The 24,297-nt window shown below is 39.9% G+C and overlaps 1 protein-coding gene across 2 annotated transcripts in view; it reads left to right on the plus strand.

Moving 5' to 3' along the window:
* Positions 1 to 5,565: 5,565 nt before the first annotated feature.
* Positions 5,566 to 24,297, plus strand: part of gabra1 (gamma-aminobutyric acid type A receptor subunit alpha1) — a 61,793-nt gene continuing 43,061 nt past the window's right edge. The window contains exons 1-2 of one of the 2 annotated variants that reach the window (XM_022676367.2): positions 5,566 to 5,839; positions 16,539 to 16,635. In XM_022676367.2, the coding sequence (XP_022532088.1) occupies positions 16,562 to 16,635 (74 nt within the window). In that variant the 5' untranslated portion in view covers positions 5,566 to 5,839; positions 16,539 to 16,561. Of the gene's footprint in view, positions 5,840 to 14,725; positions 14,964 to 16,538; positions 16,636 to 24,297 lie in introns of those variants that run through there. The other variant, XM_022676368.2, reaches the window with a different exon arrangement.

Consider the following 24,297-nt stretch of genomic DNA (forward strand, 5'->3'; position numbering starts at 1 on the left):
TTATCAATATATACATTGAAATATTACATATCTACAAACATTCCAACCATAGACTGTGTATAGCTGGACAGAGCACCATCTCTTAAAAGTGAAGCCACCACAGGTCGGGCGCCCCCTGCTGTTAGGTTTCAGAAAGCTGTGTAACCCCACCCATCCCCATAGGTTTCAATGGCAAAACAGACAACTTTCTATCACGTTTTTTTCTAATATACTGTAATTCTTCCTCCTTTATTAAAATGCAGCAGCTAGTGTAACCTCTGCTTATATTGTCAAATTTTTATATCCCCACAGAACTGGTTTTTTAATGACTGTATGGGTGGGACCGTAGACTGTGTGAGCTCTGTGGAGGCAGTCCTCAGGGGCGGGGTTATTTAAATGAGTAGGCTGTCTCTCTACAGTCTTTCTCCCTCCTTTGGTCTCTACTGCGCAGACTCGCGTTTCAGGATCGTCAACATGGTCGGAAGATTTTGGCTTCGTTTTCATTGAATGAATGGGAACGGCGACAAGGCGTCCATCTTTTTCACAGTCTCTGATCCAACAGATCATTAATGCAGCTCTTCAATAGTGCTGTAGCTCTACTGACTGTGCTGTAGCTTCACTTATTTACTTCTAGTGTTAACTTCACTGCTAAGCCTAATATACTGTATTCTTTCTAATAACTGGGGTGTCTGGTCACTTTTCGCATCACACGTACAGCCTCTAAAAGAGGATCTGGCTCAGTTTTACTAAAAGCTTCAGAAGGGGAAACTTAGACCTCAATAGCTCATAGTAAAAACAAAGTGAGTAGCAGAAAAAATTGTGAAGTTTCTGACTGAGCGTGCTCTCTCTCTCTCTCTCTCTCTCTCTCTCTTTCTCTCTCTGACTGAACATAACCTGGAATCGGATTCATCCACTCTGAAAGGAAACCACTTCCCACCCGCCCAATTTAAAAAGATTCTTCTGCATATTCGGTGCAATTACCCATTCTCACCAGAGAGGGCCCAAAATCCCAAAACTTACAGACATCAGCTTTAATTTCTACTATGATTTTTTTCTTAAATTATTAATTATTATCTTCTATTAACTATTTAGTAATCACTATGAATTCGTCGTTATCCACTATGAATTTAGTATTTTTTTTTACAAATTAATTTCACTATGCATTATTCAAGATTAGTAACTAGTTATTATTTTCATTATTCACTATGAATTGTTCAGTTACTACTATGACTTATTCAGTGTCCATTTTGAATTATTTGCTTTCATTTATGGATTATTTAGGACCAGCAACTAATTTGAATTTTCTGTATCTATTATAAATTACTCAGTAACTACTATTCATTATTTAGTATTTACTATAAGTTGATCATCCCTACATTTTAGAATTTGTTAGAGCCCTCTACGACATATCCAGTATGAATTATCATATTTTTACTAGAGATTAGTTAGGCTCTATTATGAATAGATTAGTAACTATTTGAATTCATTAGTATCCACTATGAACACTTTAATAACTACTTTAGCAATCTTTGTTTACTATTAATGTACATACAGCATATGTTGGTTCCTTGTTGGCTGCATTAGGCTGGTAGCTGTAGTGTAAACTGGAATAATTAGACATTTTTATTTTTTGTTGAACTGTTTTCAGCTGCAGACCCAGAAGTTGGTGTTTTAAGAAAAAAGAGAAAGCGAGTGAACAGATGGGCATGGAGGGTTTACTGCAGGACAGGTCATAATCAGTGTTATATAAACTCCAGGTCTACACCACTGGTGATGAGTCTCCCAGTATGGAGAAAAGGTCTGGCCCATTAAGAGGAAATCCATTAATGTAACTGGAGATCCTCTCAGTCTCTACATTCAGCATAGTGCTGGTGCTTTTAGAAGGAGTGACATGTATGTAATCTAATACATTTTACATTGACAGAGCGAGTTGCTGATGTTTCCAGTCACTTCCACTTTCCACTTTATCAGTGACAGTTGACTGTGGAACATTTAGTAGTGAGGAAATTTCATGACTGGACTTGTTGCACAGGTGGCATCCTATCACTAGTATTCACTGGAATCCACTGAGCTCCTGAGAGTGACCCCTCCTTTCACTAATGTTTGTAGAAGCAGCGTGAGAGAATGCTTTTGGAAATATTGTGTAGTGGCAGCCTTGCAACACAATAAAAACTATCTGATATAATAGCAACCACCATAGCAACCATTTGACAACAGTATGGAAACAACTTGGGATATCAATGCAACCACATACTAAAGCTTCCACTTAGGAGCATCATAGCAAAAAGCAGGGATACCATATCAACCACCCAGCACCCACTTAGCAACAGCAAAGCAACCACTTATCATCTGCTAAAAAATGGAATACCTTCACAAACTGTGATATTTCTGCACAGCCATAAGGAACTTTTTTATTTCAATTAAATAATCTTAAATAGCCAGAGTCTGCCCACTTCCTATTTCCCAGATATTTGAGAAAATGACTGCAAACTGCTAGATGCAGCCCACAAGTCAGTTCAAATGAACGGGGGAAAATAAAGTTAAAGAGGACATAGTATGCAAAACTCATTTTTCACTGCCCCTATAAACACTTTCTGTAAATCAGTTGAACGACTTTTTGGATTTGGAAGTTCTGGGGCCCCAAGCAACGTTTTTTTCTAGGGGCCTTGATCAACCTTGCTGTCTCAAGTACCTCATCCTCGTCAGACATTTCATTTTTTGCTGCTGTGAAAAAATTGGTGAGCTTTGTCAGGATTTCTGTGTTGGACTTCCTTTCCTTATTTTTTTTTATTTTGTATTTTTGCCAACCTTTTGGCCAGCAGGAGGCCCCCTGATCCCTGGGGCCCCAAGCAATTGCGTGGTTTGTATGGTTGTAAAATCCGCCCCTGCTTATATGGGTCATTTGGATGGCTCGCTTATTGTGACATCACAATAAGGAAACCTCCATAGAACCACCCTGGTAACACCCCTCTCCTGAGAACCCCCACCAGAGCCCAACCCACTAGATCAGTTAAATAGAGCTGGTGAGATCTCTTTATGTGGGAGTGATTTTGGGAAAAGAGCTTCATGAACATGTTTTGTATTACCCTTAGACCTGTTTTAACAGGTAAAAAGAGGTATGTGTCACCTTTAAATAAATGTCTCTGTTTTGACGTTAACGGAAACTTTAAAGCATTAATTAACTGTTGTGTTTAATCAGATTTTTTAATCAATTGACATCACTATAAAAAATGAAACAGTATGCAGCATATATGTTTCAATGCAGAGAAATTGAAGTGTTAAACATTTTGGCTTTAAAGAGTTAAATGGGCTATTGAGCAGAATCTAAAATAAAAGCTTTATGTTTTTAAAACCTATTACTATAAAAGCTCTATGTATTAATGAATTCAGAAAATCAAGTTTATCCTCATTTTGTTCAAGTATCTGACTTGTCCAAATAAGAGATTGTTCCAATGATTTGATTGCTAATCACGACCCTACCTCACCCCCTAATCTCCAACTCATTCTAAACCAAAAGTGTTGAATGGAACACCATCATTCTGGAGAACACCATTCTACTGCTCCACAGTGCGATATTGTAGTCTTTATACACCTCTAGCTATTCCACACCTGTGATTAGGCATGGTGCCAAAAGGTTCATATATGTTTATCTGCTTCAGGGGGTCCTATTCTATTGGCAGTACTTTTCTTCTATTGGTACTAGACGTGTCTGTGTGTGTGTGTGTGTGTGTATTTCCTTTTTAATATTTTTATTATTAATAATATTATTATTATTATTATTATTATTATTATTATTAATAATAATAATAATAATAATAATAATAATAATAATAATAATTATAATATTAGTGACAACAAAAAATATTTCTAATATAACTTCAAGGTCACCCTGTTTACCATGACAAAAATAAATAAATAAAAATAAATATTTGGTTTACCAGAATGCAAGTGATTGCAAATCATTGCAATCTGTGTTTTTGTCCAGCCAATGAGAACCAAGTCTGAACCATGCGAATATGTCTGAGCGCTCTCTGATCTCCTCTACAGGATCTCTCCTCTCCTAATTCTGTTCTAACTCCTATCCTGCCCGCTAGAGGGTCGGTGTTTCTAATAAATTGGAAGTTTGTGATCCTGACCATGGTGCCAAAATCAAAGAGAGAGTGACAGAGAGAGAGACAGAGAGTAAGGGACAGAGTAATGGCATGTGATCTCTCAAGTTTGTTTCAGGATGTCATTGTGTCTATGTTACCTTCTGGTAACGTCATGTCTAAGTTACCTTCTCTTACTAGGCCTTTACATTTTAGATTCTGTTTGATCTCTTGTTTTTTAACTGGAGGTTGGTCGCTGTTTCTGTCCATGGTGCTGAAATCTGGTTGCTGCTGATTTGAGTGTGTAAAAGGGAGAGAGAAAAAGCATGTAATTACTTATGTTTGTGGACAGTGGAGCAGATTGATGTCAGTGTTTCAGCGGGTTCGTGTCTGTTACCTTTTGGCTCACGAGAGAGAGACAGTTAAGAGTTATAGTGATTCATTAAGAGTGGTTCAGATAGAGAGACAGAGATGGAGAAAGTGAGAGAAAGGAGAAGCAATAACACCTGTGATCATTCAGATTTGTGGGCAGTAGAACAGATGGGTGCCATTGTTTTAGGGTGCATCCATGTCTATGTTAACTTCTCTTCCTTTAGTAAATTTAGTGAGAGTGAAATAGCTAGAGTGATAGAGTGAGAGTGGTATGAAGAGAAAGAGAGAAGTTTTTGGATGCTTTCATGTCTGTTACCTTCTGTCACTTTAGTAAGTTAGTTTAGAGACAAATAATTAGGTGTGATGGAGTGAGAGTGGTATAGAGAGAAAGACAGAGAGATAGTTGATTGCTAGAGTGAGGGTGGTAGAGAAGAAAGAAAGAGGGGGGAAGAAAAGGAGAGAAAAAAATGTGAGAGAGAGAAAAAGCATGTGATCACATAAGTTTGTGAACAGATTATTGGCAGTGATTCGGTGTGCTCATGTCTATGTTACCTTCTGGAGTTTAGAGAGAGAAAATAGTGATAGAGTGACAAAGATACAGAGAGGAAGGAAGAGAGAGTGAAAAAGAGAGAGTTGAGAGTGGTAGAGAGACAGAAAAAATAGTGTGTCTTCTCTCTCTCTGTCTCTCTCTCTCACACACACACACACACACACACACAAATTCACATACATATGCAGGGCTCTCCACAGTTTGTTGTTGTTTATGTGTGTGTATGTTGTTTATCTCACGTGCCGCCACGTCCGCGTCCTTCTGCACCATGCTCCAGACAAAACCAATCTGCCACAGAGAGAGAGAAAGAGAGAGAGAACACACATTCTCTCTCTCTTTCTGTATGTGTCTCTCTCTCTCCACTTTAAAATGCCATCTGGGTTCCCTAATGCGTAAATGAGTAAAAAAAAAACGCGCGCACGCTCTCTCTCTCTTTCTCTCTTTTTCTCTCTCCCTCTCTCTCCCTCTCTTTACATCTTTCTCTGTGTCTCTCTCTCAATCGCTCTCTCTTACTCTACATCTCTCTCTCTCTCTCGCTTGCTCTCTCTCTCTCTCCCTCACTTGCGCGCACACACACGCGCGCACGCTCGCACACGCACGCACGCGCGCATTCGACTGGCTGAGCTCGCGCGAGGAGCTCTCTGTCTGTTTCGCTCGAGCCCCTTGCCTTTGCAGCGCACGAGGAGAGGAGGAAGAAGAAGAGGAGGAGGAGAGGAAGAGCAGGCGCGCGCGTGACATCCCTCCTCTGAGGAACATCTTCACCACATTTTTGGGGGGGTGTTTTTTTTATTATTTGTCATTGTCTTGTTGATTTTTTGGGGAGAATTCTACTGCCTGCATTCTGAAGACGGTGAGTTTGCGCGCGAGCAGGTTATCACGCGAGGGTGGTGGAGAGAGGTAGAGACACATTGGAAGAGCGCGAGAGAGAGGGATGCGGTGCAGTATGCATCAAGTGATGGATGCTGTATGATTTGGGATGCTGCTGATGCTGATGCTGCATTAGTGCATTTCTGTGTGTGTGTCTATGTGAGAGAGAGTGCGTGTGCGTGTGTGTGCATCACAAATCGCGACGGATGGAGGTAGAGAGAGAGAGGGATGGATGAGAGAGAGACAGATAGAGAGCGAGAGAGATAGAGACAGAGAGAGAGCAAGAGAGAGATGGGGAAATGTAAGAGGATTTGGTGTTTTGCAGCCATGCACCGCAAAGAGATTAAGTCGACAGCAGCAGTGCGAGCGAAATTGTGCAGCGTGGAACACGTCATAAGAGAGAGAGAGAGAGAGAGAGAGAGAGAGAGAAATATATATATATATAGAGAGAGAGAGAGAGAGAGAGAGAGGAGAACCGGATGAGTGCAGGGCTGTAGAGGGTAGCTGGAGATTTGGGGTTCCACCTCTCATTCTGTCATTTTGACAGAGAATCGAGATCTAGCCCCAGTTTCAGCACCGGTCCTCCTGCAGGGTTGCGCAATATCACCGGTGCTGTTCCCTATTGTGATACATATGTGACGGTATTAATTTCTATGCATATCCTCAGAACTTAAAGAGCCTGTAGTGGGCATTTTTGACAGATTTATTTATATGTTTGATTTTGGCATTTGTATGGGAATAATATAAAAGCTCTTCCTCAGATTTTTCACATGTTCTGTAGTGAAGACATTGATCCTGTATAGAACAACACCTGCATTTAAACATTTTTTAATTTTTAATTTTATTATGATATAAATAATTTTTTGTTTGTTTACATTACTTTCAAGCCAATGTAATATAGATTTTTAGCTATATATCTTTTAAAAATGGGGTTATATAAGTTCATGAACACTTATTAGAAACTTATGAAACCGTAAAATATATGTAGAATCTTTAAAATGGCTATATGATGACCTGTGCAATATCATGAGACCTGTGTTATGGTATTCATTTCTGTGTTTATCATCAGCACGTAAAGAGCCATTAATGTGCATTTTAAAAAAGATTTATTAATATGTGTGATTTTGTTGTTAGGGTTCTATACACTCTGTTAACAGTGGTTCTCCACAGGTTCTTTGGTAAAGGCATTGGTTTTGTATAGAGTCAACTTATAGAACTTAATAAACTTTATGAACTGATTCTATAAATCCAAAAAAGGGTGGTTAAAAGTTCTGCATAGAATAAATGTTGCTTGCTTGATTATTATTATTATTATTATTATTATTACTATTATTATTATTATTATTATTATTATTATTATTGCTGTTGTTATTACTATGATTTAAACAAATACAAATCATTGGTGTTCTAACAAATATGTGATCATTCATACAGAGCAATGACGGATTGATTTTATGTCATGTCGCAGTATATTTTCAAATGTTAGGATTGTTTTTAGCAGCGGCAACAGGTTCACATTCAACAACAAAAACAAACCGACAAACGCAGGTTTAAGTTAATTGAACTGAAATATACAAATTGTAGTAACATTAGCTGAGCTAGCTTTGCTTTAACATTTGTTGTGAAACGACTGTTTGTATGTCTCTGTTTAAATTCCAGTTAGCTAGCTAAATGTGACTTGAGTAGTACTGCTGTGGTACAATTATGATTAAACTGGCACTAGCTAAATGAGTGACAAGCATAGCATGGCTTAGGTAAATTTATGATTACAATTGCACTGCTGAGGTAAATGTATGACAAAATGTCTACTGCTGAGGATCATTATGAGTAGAATAGCATTGCTGATGTAGCTAATTATCTAGCTCAGTGTGTGACTAAAATAGCATGGCTAAAGTAAATTAATGATTAAAATTTTGCTGCTGAGGAAAATTTAAAAGTAAAACTGCACTTAACATAGCTAGATAGCTAGCTAAATGATTTACTAGAATAGCACCACTGAAGTAATAACGAATAATATGAAATAATAGTACTTTTAGTTCATTTTTTAGGTAATTGCCTTTTGTTTGAATAGTAAAAACATTTATTCAGTTGTTATTATTTAATTTTATTTTATTTATTAAATTGTGAACAAAGTGCCAAATTTAATAAAAACCTGTGTAAAAAACGTTATGATTAAGAGGCGGAGCTAAACTACTACACAATGACATCACAAAAAGCACCCTTTAAAATTAAACAGGGTGATTAATGCAAACAAGCTTTGTTTTGATTGTCTTAAATTCTCAAAGATTATAAATTCTTAATGAATGTAGGCCAGCAATACTGTATATTCTATATTATATATTCTTCATTAAGAGTGGAGCTAAACTAAACTAGAAGGTGAATCTTTGTGACATCACAAAAAACTCAACAATCTTACATACAATATGTTCATAATCTCTCTTCTGATTGGTCGCATATACTTTATCTCCTTCCTTCAACAGACTAGTTAACATCTAGATCTGAAAATGAACTAACAGATCAAACTAAAATATATTGTCCCTTTCTAAAAACCATAGTCTGGACAAAAACATCATTTACTTATTACTCTACTTTGTTTTGGATGGGCGGAGCTAAAATAAGTAATAAAGTAGTATGTGGATAAACCACCCCTCTCTAATAACTATAAAATATAATAATCGTTGAATTTTAGAATCACAAACCTCCTTAGAATTGAACAGACTGATAGTAAGTAAATAAGCTCTGTTCTGATTGGCTGCTCTGTAATGTCCCTGGTTAAGACACAAAAAAGTACTAACTGCTTACCACAGAACTGTATTGTAATTCAGCAGACATGTAATAAATAAGTTCTATTCCTATACTGTGTCTCATTCAATAGGTATGTGAATGATACATATATGTGACAAAGTTGAAAACAGCCACATTTAATATAATGTGAATCAAAATATTAAAAAAATATATACAAAAAATAATTATTTTTTGTATAATTATTAATATCTGTTGTTACTGCTATTATACTTTTTTGGAACTGTGATACTTAATTTTTTTTGTCTGTAGCATCTAGTAGTCACAAGACAACATTACACTCAAGTGACTGAAAACAAGAATCCCAGTCAAAAGTTTCTACAGCCAGTTCAGAGAGGGCATGGGCAAAGGTCAAGGTAAAAATTATTATCCAATTTTATGCTTTAAATTAGTTTTATACTTACTGTAGAAATCTAAAATTCTGTCGTTGGACTCATTGTGTCCTTCTGATCCCAAATGTCAAGGATAATTTTCAATGTTAAAATAAACTACTTTCCCCATTTGAGCACATTGTTTGTTTGTTTGTTTGTTTGTTTGTTTTTTGCAAAAAAACAACTTCCTGTACAAATACAAAGTTTAGTTTTTTACTTGTTAGATCCCAACCCCAAATAGTATTTGGAAAGCTACCTATTGAGTTATCTGCTATTTTCTTCCATGCTATATGTTTCTTTGAGTTGTACCTGTATACATATATAGATGCAGCATACAAAACAAAAATAAGAAATCACAGTTCTGAGACTTTTCTATGTGTAGCATGGTGGCCCCTACTATTAACCACTTAAAATCAATACTTAGGATGATCTAAGCTTACTGTAAATAAACAGAAGCGCTTTACTCACCAAAATAAATGTTTTTCTGGGAAGAAATGTCTGCAGATTAGTATCCAGGACTTTGACTTTGAAAGAAGTTGCCCAAAAACAGCAAGACCTTAATTAGAAGGATTAGAAGGATCCCGTAATATTAGCCACAATACTTTCTGCTTAAAATACCCTATATTAACTTTTATATACAGAAGCTTTTATTTTAATAATAACAACACATATTATAATATTGGTGCCTGACAAAATTTGCTTTGCTTATTTGTGGGGGCACGTCTTTGCACGTGCTGGCAACACAAGCAACAGTGTTTCTTCATTGTGCCTACCAGATTCAGCAGTTTTTAATCACTTACAATGAGACTGACTCTGTCCTGTGTGAGCGTCCTTACTATGTTTATATCAGGATAACATGGAGGCATGTAAATACCTATCTTACGTAGAAGAAAGTGTAATTATAAATGTCTCTATATCAGAATTAAAAGAAAAAAATATGTCCAAAGCTGTGCTGACATCAGCTGTTATTAACTGTTAGCATTTTCTCCTGATAAAACAGAAGACCAGATTACTTAACTTAACTTTTACTGCCTTCCTGCCTCAGAATCCTACCTGAGTAGGCAGCTTTCTGTACATTTCAGAAACAGTCTTTGTCTTTTGTGGGTGTGTTCCAGGCTGCTTACCTTTAGCATGCTGGTTATTTAGCATGTTGGCTAATCTAGCAAGCTACCTATCGAGTTACCTATGTAGCTTGTTGCTAAACTGTGGCTAGAAAACGTGTCCTTCCGAGTTTATGACTTATCGATTGTCACTCTGTTAAGTTTGCTTGTCTAAATACAGTAAAACATGCTCTGTCTGAGGTAATTAAAATAAGCTCTGGCAACAATTTTATATATTTTTTATATATTTATAACCTTACAGTACTTTTTCTTTCTGTTTTTTTTTTTACAGTAATGGCAACTAACCAGGGGTGAATTTCCCAAAATGTTCTTAAGGCTAAGACCTTTGTAATTATGAGGGTTTCCCAAAAACCTTTGTAAGTTATGTGGTTCTTAAGCTCGTTCTTAACATAAGAGAATTCTGATCCTCTTGTTATGGCTTACAAATGGCAGGTGCTGACAAAGTTCCTTTTAAAAATGTACAGACACACTAGAAAAAGCATATTTATATAACAAAAATATATATTTTTAGAACAAGTCATTACATAAAATTAACAACATCCAACAGCAACAAAATAAAATCTCCAGTTTGCGTTATGTGACTCCTTAGTTGTGAAGGTACTCAGTTCACTTAAAAACATTAATTTATGTCACTTTGTAGCTATGGCGGCGCGCAGTAGTGCAGCGGCTTCTCACGCTCCTAGCGAACACCCTATTTTGAGCTGTTTTTACGTCGGTTCTGAACCCAACTTTACGCGCCCCACGCGTGTGAGTTACAGCAGAACCGAACTTCTGAGCATTAAGGACAGTTTGGTCAGTAAAACAGCAACTATGGACAATAATATCCGAGCTACGCTGGGCGAGCTGCAGCTCCTCCGCGCTCCGGCGTGGGGGAGCGGATCGCTGCAGACAAAGGGCTAGAGGAGGAGGTGGTGCGAGCGGCGTCAGAAGAGAGGAAAACGCGCTGGGGTGCTAGCCAGGCTAAAGGCTAATGCGAACTGACCCCCGATTCCGTCGCTTTTCCTCTCTAACATCCGCTCTTTGGATAACAAGCTGGACCTGCTGCGGCTGAGGATGAACGTTTCTGAGGAGATGAGGAACTGCGCTGTGATTTGTCTCACGGAAACCTGGCTGAACCAGACCATGCCGGACTCAGCCTTCCAGCTCGCCGGCCGGCAGCTCTTCCGAGCGGACCGCAGCCAGCTATCCGGGAAAGCCCGGGGCGGCGGCTTGTGCGTCTACATAAACAAAGGTTGGTGCACAAACTGCGTGTTGGTAAACAGCCACTGCTCCGAGGCGACAGAACAGCTGACTGTGAAGTGTCGTCCCCACTATCTGCCTCGTGAGTTTTCGGTGGTGTTCGTGATTGCTGTTTTACATAGCACCGGATGCTAATGCTAACAACGCGCTGAAGGAGCTTTATGACAACATCAGCTCGCTTCAGAACAAGCATCCGGATGCGTTCTACGTGGTAGCGGGGGATTTTAACCACGTAGAACTGAAGAACACGCTGCCGAGGTTTTACCAACACGTGAACATTCCAACGCGAGGTAATAACACGCTGGACCGTGTTTACTCCTCTGTGAAAGACGCTTACAAAGCCTTCCCCCGCCTCCACCTCGGGCAATCGGACCACATCTCCATCATGCTGGTCCCCGCATACCACCCCCCACTGCGACGCTCAAAACCCACACAGAAAACCATCACGGTGTGGCCCAGTGATGGCACCGCTGTGCTGCAGGACTGCTTCGGCTGCACAGACTGGCAGGTCTTCAGGTAGGCTGCTGAGTGTGAGGGGGAGCTGGATCTGGAGGAATACACATCTGCTGTTCTTGGGTACTTCAGCAAGTGTGTGGAGGATGTCACTACTACCAAGACTGTGACTTGCTACCCGAACCAGAAGCCCTGGCTGAACGCAGAGGTGCGTTCCCTGCTGAAAGCCAGGGATGCTGCCTTCAGATCTGGAGACTCGGATGAACTCAGGAGGGCTAGAAGAGAGCTGACTGTTGGAGTTAAGAGGGCAAAAGCTGCATATGCTCAGAAAATCCAGGGACACTTTTCCTCCCAGGATCCACAGAGCATGTGGAGGGGCATCAAGTGCATCACGGACTACAAATCTAACGTTGCACAAAGCTCCAAAGACCCATCCCTGCCTGAGGCTCTCAACACGTTCTACGCCCGCTTTGAGTACCCTGACACACCCCCCAGCACCAGACTCCCACACTCACCAGGAGAGGAGCCCCTCAGCGTGACACCAGCAGAAGTAAGGAGGACGCTGAGGAGGATTAACCCCCGGAAAGCTGCCGGCCCGGACAACATCCCCGGACAGGTGCTAAAAGACTGCGCAGACCAGCTCTCGGACGTCCTGGCCGACATTTTCAACGCGTCCCTCATCCAGGCAGCTGTCCCCACTTGCCTGAAGACCGCCACCATCATCCCGGTCCCCAAGAGCTCCACAGTGACAGGTCTGAATGACTACCGGCCAGTAGCCCTCACCATCCAGGCTGTCATATTGTGAAGTTTGCGGACGACACGGCAGTGGTTGGATGCATCACGAACAGAGATGAGTCCAGCTACAGGCAGGAGGTGGAACACCTGGAGGATTGGTGCAGAGAAAACAACCTCTGCATCAATGTAAAAAAGACAAAGGAGATGATTGTGGACTTCAGAAGGGGCAAGCATGCCCACCTCCCCCTGCACATTGGAGGATCTGCGGTGGAAGTGGTTGACAGCTACAGGTACTTGGGTGTGCACCTGACCAGCAACCTCACCTGGAGCAACAACACTTCCACTCTGGTCAGGAAGGCACATCAGCGGCTCTACTTCCTCAGGAGGCTGAGACGAGCTGGACTCGGGAGCGCACTCCTCACCTCCTTCTACAGATGTGTGGTGGAGAGCGTCGTGTGCTCCAGCATCAATGTGTGGCATGGAAGCTGCTCTGCTGCAGACAGGAAAGCACTGCAGAGGGTGGTGAAGGCTGCACAGAGGATTGTTGGAGTTAGCTTCCCCAGCACCACAGACATTTACACCTCCAGGTGCAGGAAAAGGGCCACCTGCATCAGGAAGGATCCCACCCACCCAGCACACGCACTTTCTGTCCCACTCCCCTCAGGCCGGAGGCTGCGGAGCATTAAGTGCAAAACAACAAGACTCAGAAACAGCTTCATTCCGGAAGCTGTAAGACTCTTAAACTCCACTTAACAAACACACTGCACTGACACCAAGGACAAATTACTGTTTACTGTTTACCAACATGGTCACTTTACTTGCACTGAGACACTTTATCTCCACTGCTCTAATTCACATTATCATGCTGCTATAGCACACTTGCACTCTGGACTTCATGTTGCTGAACCTTTCTACTCTATTTATTTTTTTATTCTTTGGGATATTTATCTATCTATTTTGTATATTCTATTTCTTTTATTGTATTCTTTTTTTATCTATATATCTATTAATAACAGCTCTTTGGGTGTAAAACTGGATCGTGAGATCACAATTTCGTTCCACCTCATGTACCACATGTGATGCGAATGACAATAAAATCTCCTTGAATCCTTGAATCCTTAATATTTCAATCTATTATAGTGTTATATTATAATTCCTGGTTTAACATGAATGGCAAAGACAGCCATTTTGATTTATTATTACACAATAAATCACCTTACTTTTATTATATTAGATTATATTTTAGCCTAAAAACAACAGCATAAATGGGAGCAAACTTGTGTTGTGTCTTTCTTCTAAGAAAGCTTTTGGGGAACAGGCGTAAAATTTGCGTTACTTTATTCTTAAACTCATTGGTAAATCGAGAAGATCATTTGTTATCGGGAAACACGCCCCAGTGTGGTTTAACAGACTTATCCTAAATTAAGCATTATACGTAGCTTATGATTTTATTTTTATTCTGCAACCTAATGTAGGAGTACAGACTGCTTTTGATATGTTTGCACATTATTTTGTTTGAAAGATAACTTGTTAGTCAACTAGCAAAATAATCATTAGTTGCCATCTAATTTCTTGTGGTGTAAATTCTAGAATTCACTGCTATACGCTAATTTATCCATTGTAAAGAGAGAAACATATACTGCCGTAGGCATGTGCTGTATTGTATCCTACATAATAATGTTAGCATTTTTTAAAAGCCATATCATAATAATAGTAATATTCTGCCTTTATATCAGTCTAGTTGTTTTTGTTTTGTTTTTTATTGTGAAGATTGCTGTTTACATAATAAATAAATATAAATATGATAGTGTTTTAATATGTATTTTTTTTCCAAAAAAATATTTAAACAATGGTAATATATATAATCTTACCTTGTATTTTATTGCATAACGTATCGACAAGTTTGAGAAAATCATAGCCCTAATGAACGTTTCTTGAACAAACCTGTGTAGCACGCAATTGGGACACAGCCCCAGTTTTCCATACTATGTGCCCTTTAAAGCACTGAGCAAGCGCACAGGTGATTAAATCGCTGCATAATTAGTTTTGATTATCTGAATCAGGTGTGTGTGTTTGTGTGTGTGTGTGTAAACACAGTGAACACACTGGTGTGTGGTGATGTATGTGTTGGGGGGCTGAGCTGCAGAGTGAGAGTGGAGAGTGAGTTTTCTTTTTTTTATGATTTTTTTTGGTGAAGCTGCGCACGCTCAGCACCGTCAGCATCCTCTGCTGGAGCCTCCGAGCTACTAGTGGCCGCACAGTTCAGCGCGTGCTCGGAGAGGGACGGGGGTTACGGTTCGGCTTTTATTTTAGCTGTTTTTGCGTCCGTCCGGGTGCAGCAGCAGGAGCAGGAACAGCAGTAGATCGCTGCAAGTTTGCATAGCATGTAAGTGATGCTTTATGCTGGGGCACGTGCACGCGGCAGGGCGTGCATGATGCAGCAGGCTGTATATGTATATATGTTTTAGGACTGTATGCACTTGTGTTTTGATTTTGCTTTGCATAGGCTGCGTGTGCATGCATGCTACCGGATGCAATGTAATTCAGTCTAATTCATTGCAGTGTAATTATGCGTAATTCAATGCAATTCAGTGTAATGCATTGCAATTCAGTGCGCTTGTTGTGTTGCTTCTTAGGCGCGCGCACGACTGTGTATAGACCCAAGAACACAAGTTATTCACCCCCCCTCCAAATTCGGTCCACCTTAAACGGTTCGGTAGCTCAGCAGCACAATTTAAGGTGGACCGGGCTTCCAATTCAAACGCCAGATCTACCCCTTCCATCACCCACAACCACCCCCACCTCTCCTAAAAAATGCACGCTACTGCGCATCAAACCCCGGCTCGTGCGTGTGTGTGTGCGTGTTTGTTCTTTTCGTGGATTCTGTGCGCGCGCGACTCCGCACAGAGCAGAACCAGAGCGCGGGAGAGCACGCGGGACTGGAGTGAGGGTGCGTACACTTTTTCACACCGCCCCCTCGTGCGCATCGCTGTTCTTTCTCGCAGCGCGTTGCGTGCGCGAAGAGGCTTTTCGGGAGGTCTCGTGCCTATGCGTAAAACGCGTTAAAATAAGGGGGATGCTCGAGGGAGATGCACGAGTGTGCGCGGAGCACGAGAGGAAGAGAGAGAGAGAGAGAGAGAGAGAGAGAGAGAGAGAGAGAGAGAGAGAGATATTTGCATGCAGCTCTCGCGCCGGGATGCGTTCCTCACGTGCGCGCGCGCGAGACGCGCCGTGTTAACTGTGCTAATTGTGATATTTGCAGTCTCTATTTATAGCCTGTATATTTTGGGTGAACATTTAAGGCAGCGCGCGCGTGAGAGAGAGAGTGAGTGTGTGATTGTTGGTGGCTCGAGGTGAAAACGTGTATAAGTGTTTGTGTGTACGTATTATTAAATATATGTATTTACAAGCATACAAATAAGTAAAAAGGATTTTTCTCCAACAATGTTGGTTTTAGGTCAATTTATACTAATTTAATCAACAAATTCAGTGTAATTAAGATGTCTACCTATTATAGACTATAGATATTTTAGGCAAATGTACAAAAAATAAATTTTTAAGCATTTCTTCTTATTTCATTTACATTTTTTTATTTAAAATGTATATTTTTAATATAGAATTGATTCTTATTTGACCAGAATTGATTTAGTCATTTTCAAATTGCCTGTTTATTACACTACTTAAACACAGTATAAACATTTCTTGCTAAAAAGATGCTGAAAATGATTTTTCCTGTGTTTTTAAACTTTGACATCAGTCAGTTTGAGCTGGATCCTAGCAGGAGGGTAAAGGTGCTGAGGGCTGAGGGTGCTGACCTGCGTGTATACAGGCACTGTTCTTTTGCCCGGGTCAGAGAACATTGACAAAACCAGTAGTTTAGCTGAATTTTATTCTTTGAGTACAGTAAAGCAAAAACATCTCACTACAGTTCTAACGAGTTCTCATTTCTCCTGCTTTTCAGTAAGGAACCGGTTCTTTGCCATCATGTGGGGTCGGCTGGCAGCCGCCTGGATTTGGGCGTGTTTACTGGCAGTCGATGTTTGGGGCAGTAGCAAAAGGTACGTACATTTTTACAAAAGCAATACACACACCCACAACCACCCCCCCCACACATACACACACATATATTTATATATATATATATATATATATATATAATTTCCTACATTGTAAATGAGTACTGAAGTCATCCAGACTATGAAGGAAGACATAAGCAATCATGTAGTAACTTAAAAGTGTTAAACCAAAATATTCTGTAAGTATTTAGGTGCTCTTATCGGGGAAGCTGTTAACTTGCAGTTTCTGAGGCTGATAACTCTGATTAACTTATCCTGTGTAACAGACGTAACTCTTCTTCCTTTCTTGTAATGGTCCCGATGGGAGCCTGTTTCATCGTAACCTTTTTGGATGAAACTGGCTCTTCCTTTATTTTTTAAGTATTTTTTCTTTACTTAGTTGAGTACTTCTCTCAAACACATTAAGAGGCTAGAAATTCAGAAGTTCAGCACAGCTGCTAACTGAAAGCCTAAAAGTCACTAAGGTGACCTTTTGTTTACTAAATAATTCTACATGTCACATATATTGGCTATGAAATGATTGTGAATTCTACAATAATACTGTAATTAAAAGACAATTTAAATCAATGCCACTGATTTACGTTATGAATAATAAGTAATGATAATATAGCATAATGCAAGTACACACTTCCAAGAACAAATATAAAAATAACACATAAGAATAGAGGCAAATTAAATGCCAGATAACCGAAGATCAGAGTAAATAACAGGCATCAAACAACAGAATGTACTGTATCTCTCAGTACAGTATCGTTTTGCTATTAAAAATCAGTGATTAATTTATCTCCAATGACATGTAACATTGGAGCTGGCATCTGTTATCAAACCCCAGAACCTACTAATCTAACCAGCACAGCGCCATCCATCTGTTATCAAACCCCAGAACCTACTAATCTAACCAGCACAGCACCATCCATCTGTTATCAAACCCCAGAACCTACTAATCTAACCAGCACAGCACCATCCATCTGTCATCAAGCCCCAGAACCTATTAATCTAACCAGCACAGCATCATACATCTGTTATCAAACCTCAGAACCTACTAATCTAACTAGCACAACCCCATCCATCTGTTATCAATCCCCATGACCTACTAATCTAACCAGCACAGCACCATCCATCTGTTATCAAACCCCAGAACCTACTAATCTAGCCAGCACAGCACCATCCATCTGTTATCAAACCCCAGAACCTACTAATCTAACCAGCACAGCGCCATCCATCTGTTATCAAGCCCCATGACCTACCAATCTAACCAGCACAGCGCCATCCATCTGTTATCAAACCCCAGAACCTACTAATCTAACCAGCACAGCATCATACATATGTTATTAAACCCCAGAACCTACTAATCTAACCAGCACAGCATCATACATCTGTTATTAAACCCCAGAACCTACTAATCTAACCAGCACAGTGCCATCCATCTGTTATTAAACCCCAGAACCTACTAATCTAACCAGCACAGCATCATCCATCTGTTATCAAACCCCAGAACCTATTAATCTAACGAGCACAGCGCCATCCATCTGTTATCAAACCCCAGAACCTACTAATCTAACCAGCACAGCATCATACATCTGTTATTAAACCCCAGAACCTACTAATCTAACCAGCACAGCGCCATGCATCAGTTATCAAACCCCAGAACCTACTAATCTAACCAGCACAGCACCATCCATCTCTTATCAAACCCTAGAACTTTCCAGTGTTCTGAGTTCAGTAACTAATGACTTTAGTGAACTATAGCCATAATCCACATATCATATTGAATATGATATTTCAAATAAATTAAGTATTAATTCGTTTAGGAAACAGTTAGCATGGTCGGTTGGCGATTATCCATTATGGTCATTCATAATAAAAGTCCCCAAAGCCAGATTGTACTAGTAAAAAATATATGTATTCTAAAAATTATATTTATGTGGAATTTACTTTTGATCAAAATATGGTAAAATATGGTATTTTTGTAAGCATTTTAAGTATCACTTGTATATAATTACAGAGCAACATATAAATGTTAAATATATATATATATATATATATATATATATATATATATATATATATATATATATATATATATATATTTTTTTTTTTTTTTAATATATATACATTCAAAGATAGAGATATTTACGGACTGACTGTATTTTAGCTCTCACTGATGGTCAGTGTAAGAGTTATGTAGAGTCCTCACGTCAGCTCTTTTTCTATGAAAAATAATAATCACGTTGTGGCTTTAGGTGGTTCGGACTAAAGTCAATCACGTCCGCACTCGTTGAGACAGCAGGAAAAAATAATCTGCAGCTGGTAATCCCCTTAAGGCCCGGCCGGAACTCCAGAAGTACAGAATTAAAGGCGGTGGGCGTGTTCCTGCAGCGCTGCGGTGGAGGCATGCTGGCGTTTCTCAGATTGATAAACTGACTGACTGGTTCTGAACTGGTATTAATGAGAAATACAGCAGCAATGAGTTGAAGTAACCAACTGAACACGATTTCTAATGCAAATCCTTATAAATGCTTACCTGGCTCAGACTAGCATTAGCGCACTAGCACATCACACTGTGCACCACTGTACGATAGTACTGAGCTGTGAAGTTCACACAAGGTCACGGGAAGTGGAGGAGAGTAGGAAAAGTGGAGGATGTGGTGAGGTGCCTGTGGGTTTGAGTTGTGTACAGGGTTTGTGAGATTGAGTTGTGAGATTGAGTTGTGAGTTTGTGTTGTGGGTTTGAGTTGTGAGTTTGAGTTGTGGGTTTAAGTTGTGGATGTGGTTTGTGAGTTTGAGTTGTGGATGTGGTTTGTGAGTTTGAGTTGTGAGTTTGAGTTGTGGATGTGGTTTGTGAGTTTGAGTTGTGGGTTTGAGTTGTGGGTTTGAGTTGTGGATGTGGTTTGTGAGTTTGAGTTGTGGATTTGAGTTGTGGGTTTGAGTTGTGGATGTGGTTTGTGGGTTTGAGTTGTGGATGTGGTTTGTGAGTTTGAGTTGTGGATGTGGTTTGTGAGTTTGAGTTGTGAGTTTGAGTTGTGGATGTGGTTTGTGGGTTTGAGTTGTGGATGTGGTTTGTGAGTTTGAGTTGTGGATGTGGTTTGTGAGTTTGAGTTGTGAGTTTGAGTTGTGGATGTGGTTTGTGAGTTTGAGTTGTGGGTTTGAATTGTGGGTTTGAGTTGTGGATGTGGTTTGTGAGTTTGAGTTATGAGTTTGAGTTGTGGATGTGGTTTGTGAGTTTGAGTTGTGAGTTTGTGTTGTGGGTATGAGTTGTGGATGTGGTTTGTGAGTTTGAGTTGTGGATGTGGTTTGTGAGTTTGAGTTGTGAGTTTGAGTTGTGGATGTGGTTTGTGAGATTGAGTTGTGGGTTTGAGTTGTGGGTTTGAGTTGTGAGATTGAGTTGTGAGATTGAGTTGTGGATGTGGTTTGTAAGTTTGAGTTGTGAGTTTGAGTTGTGGGTTTGAGTTGTGGATGTGGTTTGTGGGTTTGAGTTGTGGGTTTGAGTTGTGGATGTGGTTTGTGGGTTTGAGTTGTGGATGTGGTTTGTGAGTTTGAGTTGTGGATGTGGTTTGTGAGTTTGAGTTGTGAGTTTGAGTTGTGGATGTGGTTTGTGAGTTTGAGTTGTGGGTTTGAATTGTGGGTTTGAGTTGTGGATGTGGTTTGTGAGTTTGAGTTGTGGGTTTGAGTTGTGGATGTGGTTTGTGGGTTTGAGTTGTGGATGTGGTTTGTGAGTTTGAGTTGTGAGTTTGAGTTGTGGGTTTGAGTTGTGGATGTGGTTTGTGAGTTTGAGTTGTGGGTTTGAGTTGTGGATGTGGTTTGTGGGTTTGAGTTGTGGATGTGGTTTGTGAGTTTGAGTTGTGGATGTGGTTTGTGAGTTTGAGTTGTGAGTTTGAGTTGTGGATGTGGTTTGTGAGTTTGAGTTGTGGGTTTGAATTGTGGGTTTGAGTTGTGGATGTGGTTTGTGAGTTTGAGTTATGAGTTTGAGTTGTGGATGTGGTTTGTGAGTTTGAGTTGTGAGTTTGTGTTGTGGGTATGAGTTGTGGATGTGGTTTGTGAGTTTGAGTTGTGGATGTGGTTTGTGAGTTTGAGTTGTGAGTTTGAGTTGTGGATGTGGTTTGTGAGATTGAGTTGTGGGTTTGAGTTGTGGGTTTGAGTTGTGAGATTGAGTTGTGAGATTGAGTTGTGGATGTGGTTTGTAAGTTTGAGTTGTGAGTTTGAGTTGTGGGTTTGAGTTGTGGATGTGGTTTGTAAGTTTGAGTTGTGAGTTTGAGTTGTGAGTTTGAGTTGTGAGTTTGAGTTGTGGATGTGGTTTGTGAGATTGAGTTGTGAGTTTGAGTTGTGAGTTTGAGTTGTGGGTTTGAGTTGTGAGATTGAGTTGTGAGATTGAGTTTGAGTTGGATTTGTGGAGTTGAGTTTTGATTTTGAGTTTGGGTGTGATGGGTAAACAAGTCAGATATCGAATTATTTCAGGATATTTCTGCAATAACAATATTATTGGTGATATGACAAAACAATAAATAATAAATAAACCCTACAGCCACAAAATAAATGTTAAGTTATTGTTAAACAGAGCCAAAAACTATTGTCTATTTTATTAAAATATTTTATTTAAAACTATATTATTAATATTTATATAAAGACATGTTATTACAATTAGCATATTATTAATAACATATTAATTATGTTTTTTTTGTTGTTTTTTTTTACAAATTTTAAAATTCAGTAAATAAACAGAAACAGGGTTTGATTTTACAGAAAAAATGTCAATAAATAATTTTCATAGAATATTTGTACATAATTACACATAATTATATATATATATATTTATAAATATCTAAATGCATGAATAAATCTATTATAAAACTGCTCCTCAGCTCTCCACATCCACCTAGGTCTGCAGTGCTGTTCACATCTGACACAAGTCCTGCTGTGGGGTTATAAGTAACAGTGTAGGTGGAGGTGTGTGATGGTGTGGAGCTGATGGAGGAGCTGATGGAGGAGCTGGTGGAGGTTCTGTCTATGAGCTGTGCACTGCTGCCGTGCTGTTGACCTGTAGATGGGGTTGCTGCACAAGCTTTTATTGAGGGCCGAGTCCACAGTTCAGATACACGTCTGCTGCTCTGCTTTCTGCTTTATTCATCCCTTCATTCAATCCCTTTGTCTTTTCATCCATCCCTGTATCCCTCCCTACATCCCCTCCTTCCTTCCTCCCTACATCCCTCTATTCCTCCCTCCCTACATCACTCTATCCCTCCATTCATCCCTCTATTCCACCATCCCTCGCTCCCCAGATCCTTCCATTAGTCTGTCTCTTTATCCTTACCTTAAAATCCCACTTAATTTTCCTCCATTCATCACTATATTCCTCTTTCCTTCATTATTCTCTCTCTCTACTTCCATCTCTTCATCTCTCTCTCCCTCTGTCTGTCCGAATATCCCTAGATCCCTCCATGTCTTCATGCCTCTGTACCTCCATCCTGCTGTCTCTTCATCCTTATCCCTAAATCCCTCTGTCCTTGCATACCTCCCTCCCTACATCCCTCTATCCCTTCATTCCACCTTCCCTGCATATCTCTGTCCCTCCTTTCCTCTACTCCTACATTCCTGCATTCTCCATCCCTACGTTCCTCTGTTCCCATGTCCTTCCATTCCTTAAAACCTCAATTCCTGTATCCCTCCATGCCTTCATCTCTGCTTACCTCCTTCTTTCCTTCCATCTCTCCATTCATGTCCAATAGCATCCCTCACATTTTTAATCAGGGAGGATAGGTCTGGCAATGATGCAGATGGTCATGGTATAGTATCTAGGTCTTCATGGCAAGCTCTTGAGATGGCAGCAGTTCATGGATGAACATTGTCCTGTTGAAATAGCACACCAGAGTGTCCATTTAGTAAAGGTAGGGCCACTGCTTGCAGGATCTTATTTACGTAACATTGGGCTGTCAAAGTGCTTGTAATGAAGACTAAAGGTGATCTTCAATTGTACCAAATTGCACCCCACACCAAAACACTTGGATTCGGTACTTGGCGTGACAGTGATTGGTGCCTACACAATTCATCTGGCACCCACTATTAGTCTACGCTCCCATAATTCACGTGACTTTTGGCATTTCGGCTACTTTGTGTAAATGCTCAAACATAAACTTAGCTTGTCTAATCCCTATGCAAGAGACAAACTGCCAAAAGAATATGACTTTGTGGCAGACAAACAAACATGAACAAATTGGCGCCATGTCTAATGCCAAGTGTGGGCTAGAGAGGTAATAAGCCTGAAAGCAATCAAATCCTTAAAGCAGTGTTACTCCAAAATGTAGTAGGAAGTCTTCTCTGTTCTTTTTAATACCCCTGGCTTTTGTCCATATAGTGTAGGCACTGTAGGTCCATGTATACGATAAATAATGCAGAAATGGGACATATGTATGACCCCTGACACAGTGTAAAAATAAACAAGAGTGTGTGTGTGTGTGTGTGTGTGTGTTGTAATGAGGCTTGGCTGAGCTGTGTTGCATTGTCTGTGTATAAACGTGTCTCACTCCTCCCCCTGTCACTCCAAACACATCGCTCACCCCCCAATTACAGCGCAGCATCGTTCCCTTCATCACGCTGTCTGCCTCTGATGGATAGGATTGTCTGTGTGTGTGTGTGTGTGTGTGTGTGTGTAGCAGTGAATGGCTCAGAATGCGGTGTTAACTATGTTATTTCAGCAACTCACACTCACTGCCATGTGATTCTCTGTCTCTGTCTCTTTTTTCTGTCTTTCTATGTCTCTGTAGTTTTTTCTTTCATCTCTTTCTTATTTCCATTTTCTTTCATAATATGGTTATAGTAGTTTAGGATAGCATAGGGAATATAGGGTAGTTTAGGGTAGTATAGGAAGTTTTGGGTCATGTCGGGATTATAGGATAGTAAAGATAGTTTAGGGTAGTATAGGGAATATAGGGTAGTTTAGGGTAGTATAGGAAGTTTAGGGTCATGTAGGGAATATAGGATAGTAAAGATAGTTTAGGGTAGTATAGGGAATATAGGGTAGTTTAGGGTAGTATAGGAAGTTTAGGGTCATGTAGGGAATAAAGGATAGTAAAGATAGTTTAGGGTAGTATAGGGAATATAGGGTAGTTTAGGGTAGTATAGGAAGTTTAGGGTCATGTAGGGATTATAGGATAGTAAAGATAGTTTAGGGTAGTATAGGGAATATAGGGTAGTTTAGGGTAGTATAGGAAGTTTAGGGTCATGTAGGGAATATAGGATAGTAAAGATAGTTTAGGGTAGTATAGGCAATATAGGGTAGTTTAGGGTAGTATAGGAAGTTTAGGGTCATGTAGGGAATATAGGGTAGTTTAGGGTAGTATAGGAAGTTTAGGGTCATGTAGGGAATATAGGATAGTAAAGATAGTTTAGGGTAGTATAGGGAATATAGGGTAATATTGATAGTTTAGGGTAGTACAATGAATATAGTGTAGTCTAGGTTATTATAGGGAGTATAGGATATTATAGGAAATATAGGGTAGTGAATGTTGTTTAGGGTAGTATAGAGAAAATAGGATATCATAGGAAGTATAGGGTAGTGTAATGAATGTGGGGTAGTTTAGGGTAGTATAGGGAATATAGGGTAGGATATGGTCAAATAGATAGTTTAGAGTATTATAGGAAATATAAGGT

This window comes from Astyanax mexicanus, chromosome 17 (assembly GCF_023375975.1).
Source record: "Astyanax mexicanus isolate ESR-SI-001 chromosome 17, AstMex3_surface, whole genome shotgun sequence".
In the NCBI taxonomy this organism is placed as follows: Eukaryota; Metazoa; Chordata; class Actinopteri; order Characiformes; family Acestrorhamphidae; genus Astyanax; species Astyanax mexicanus.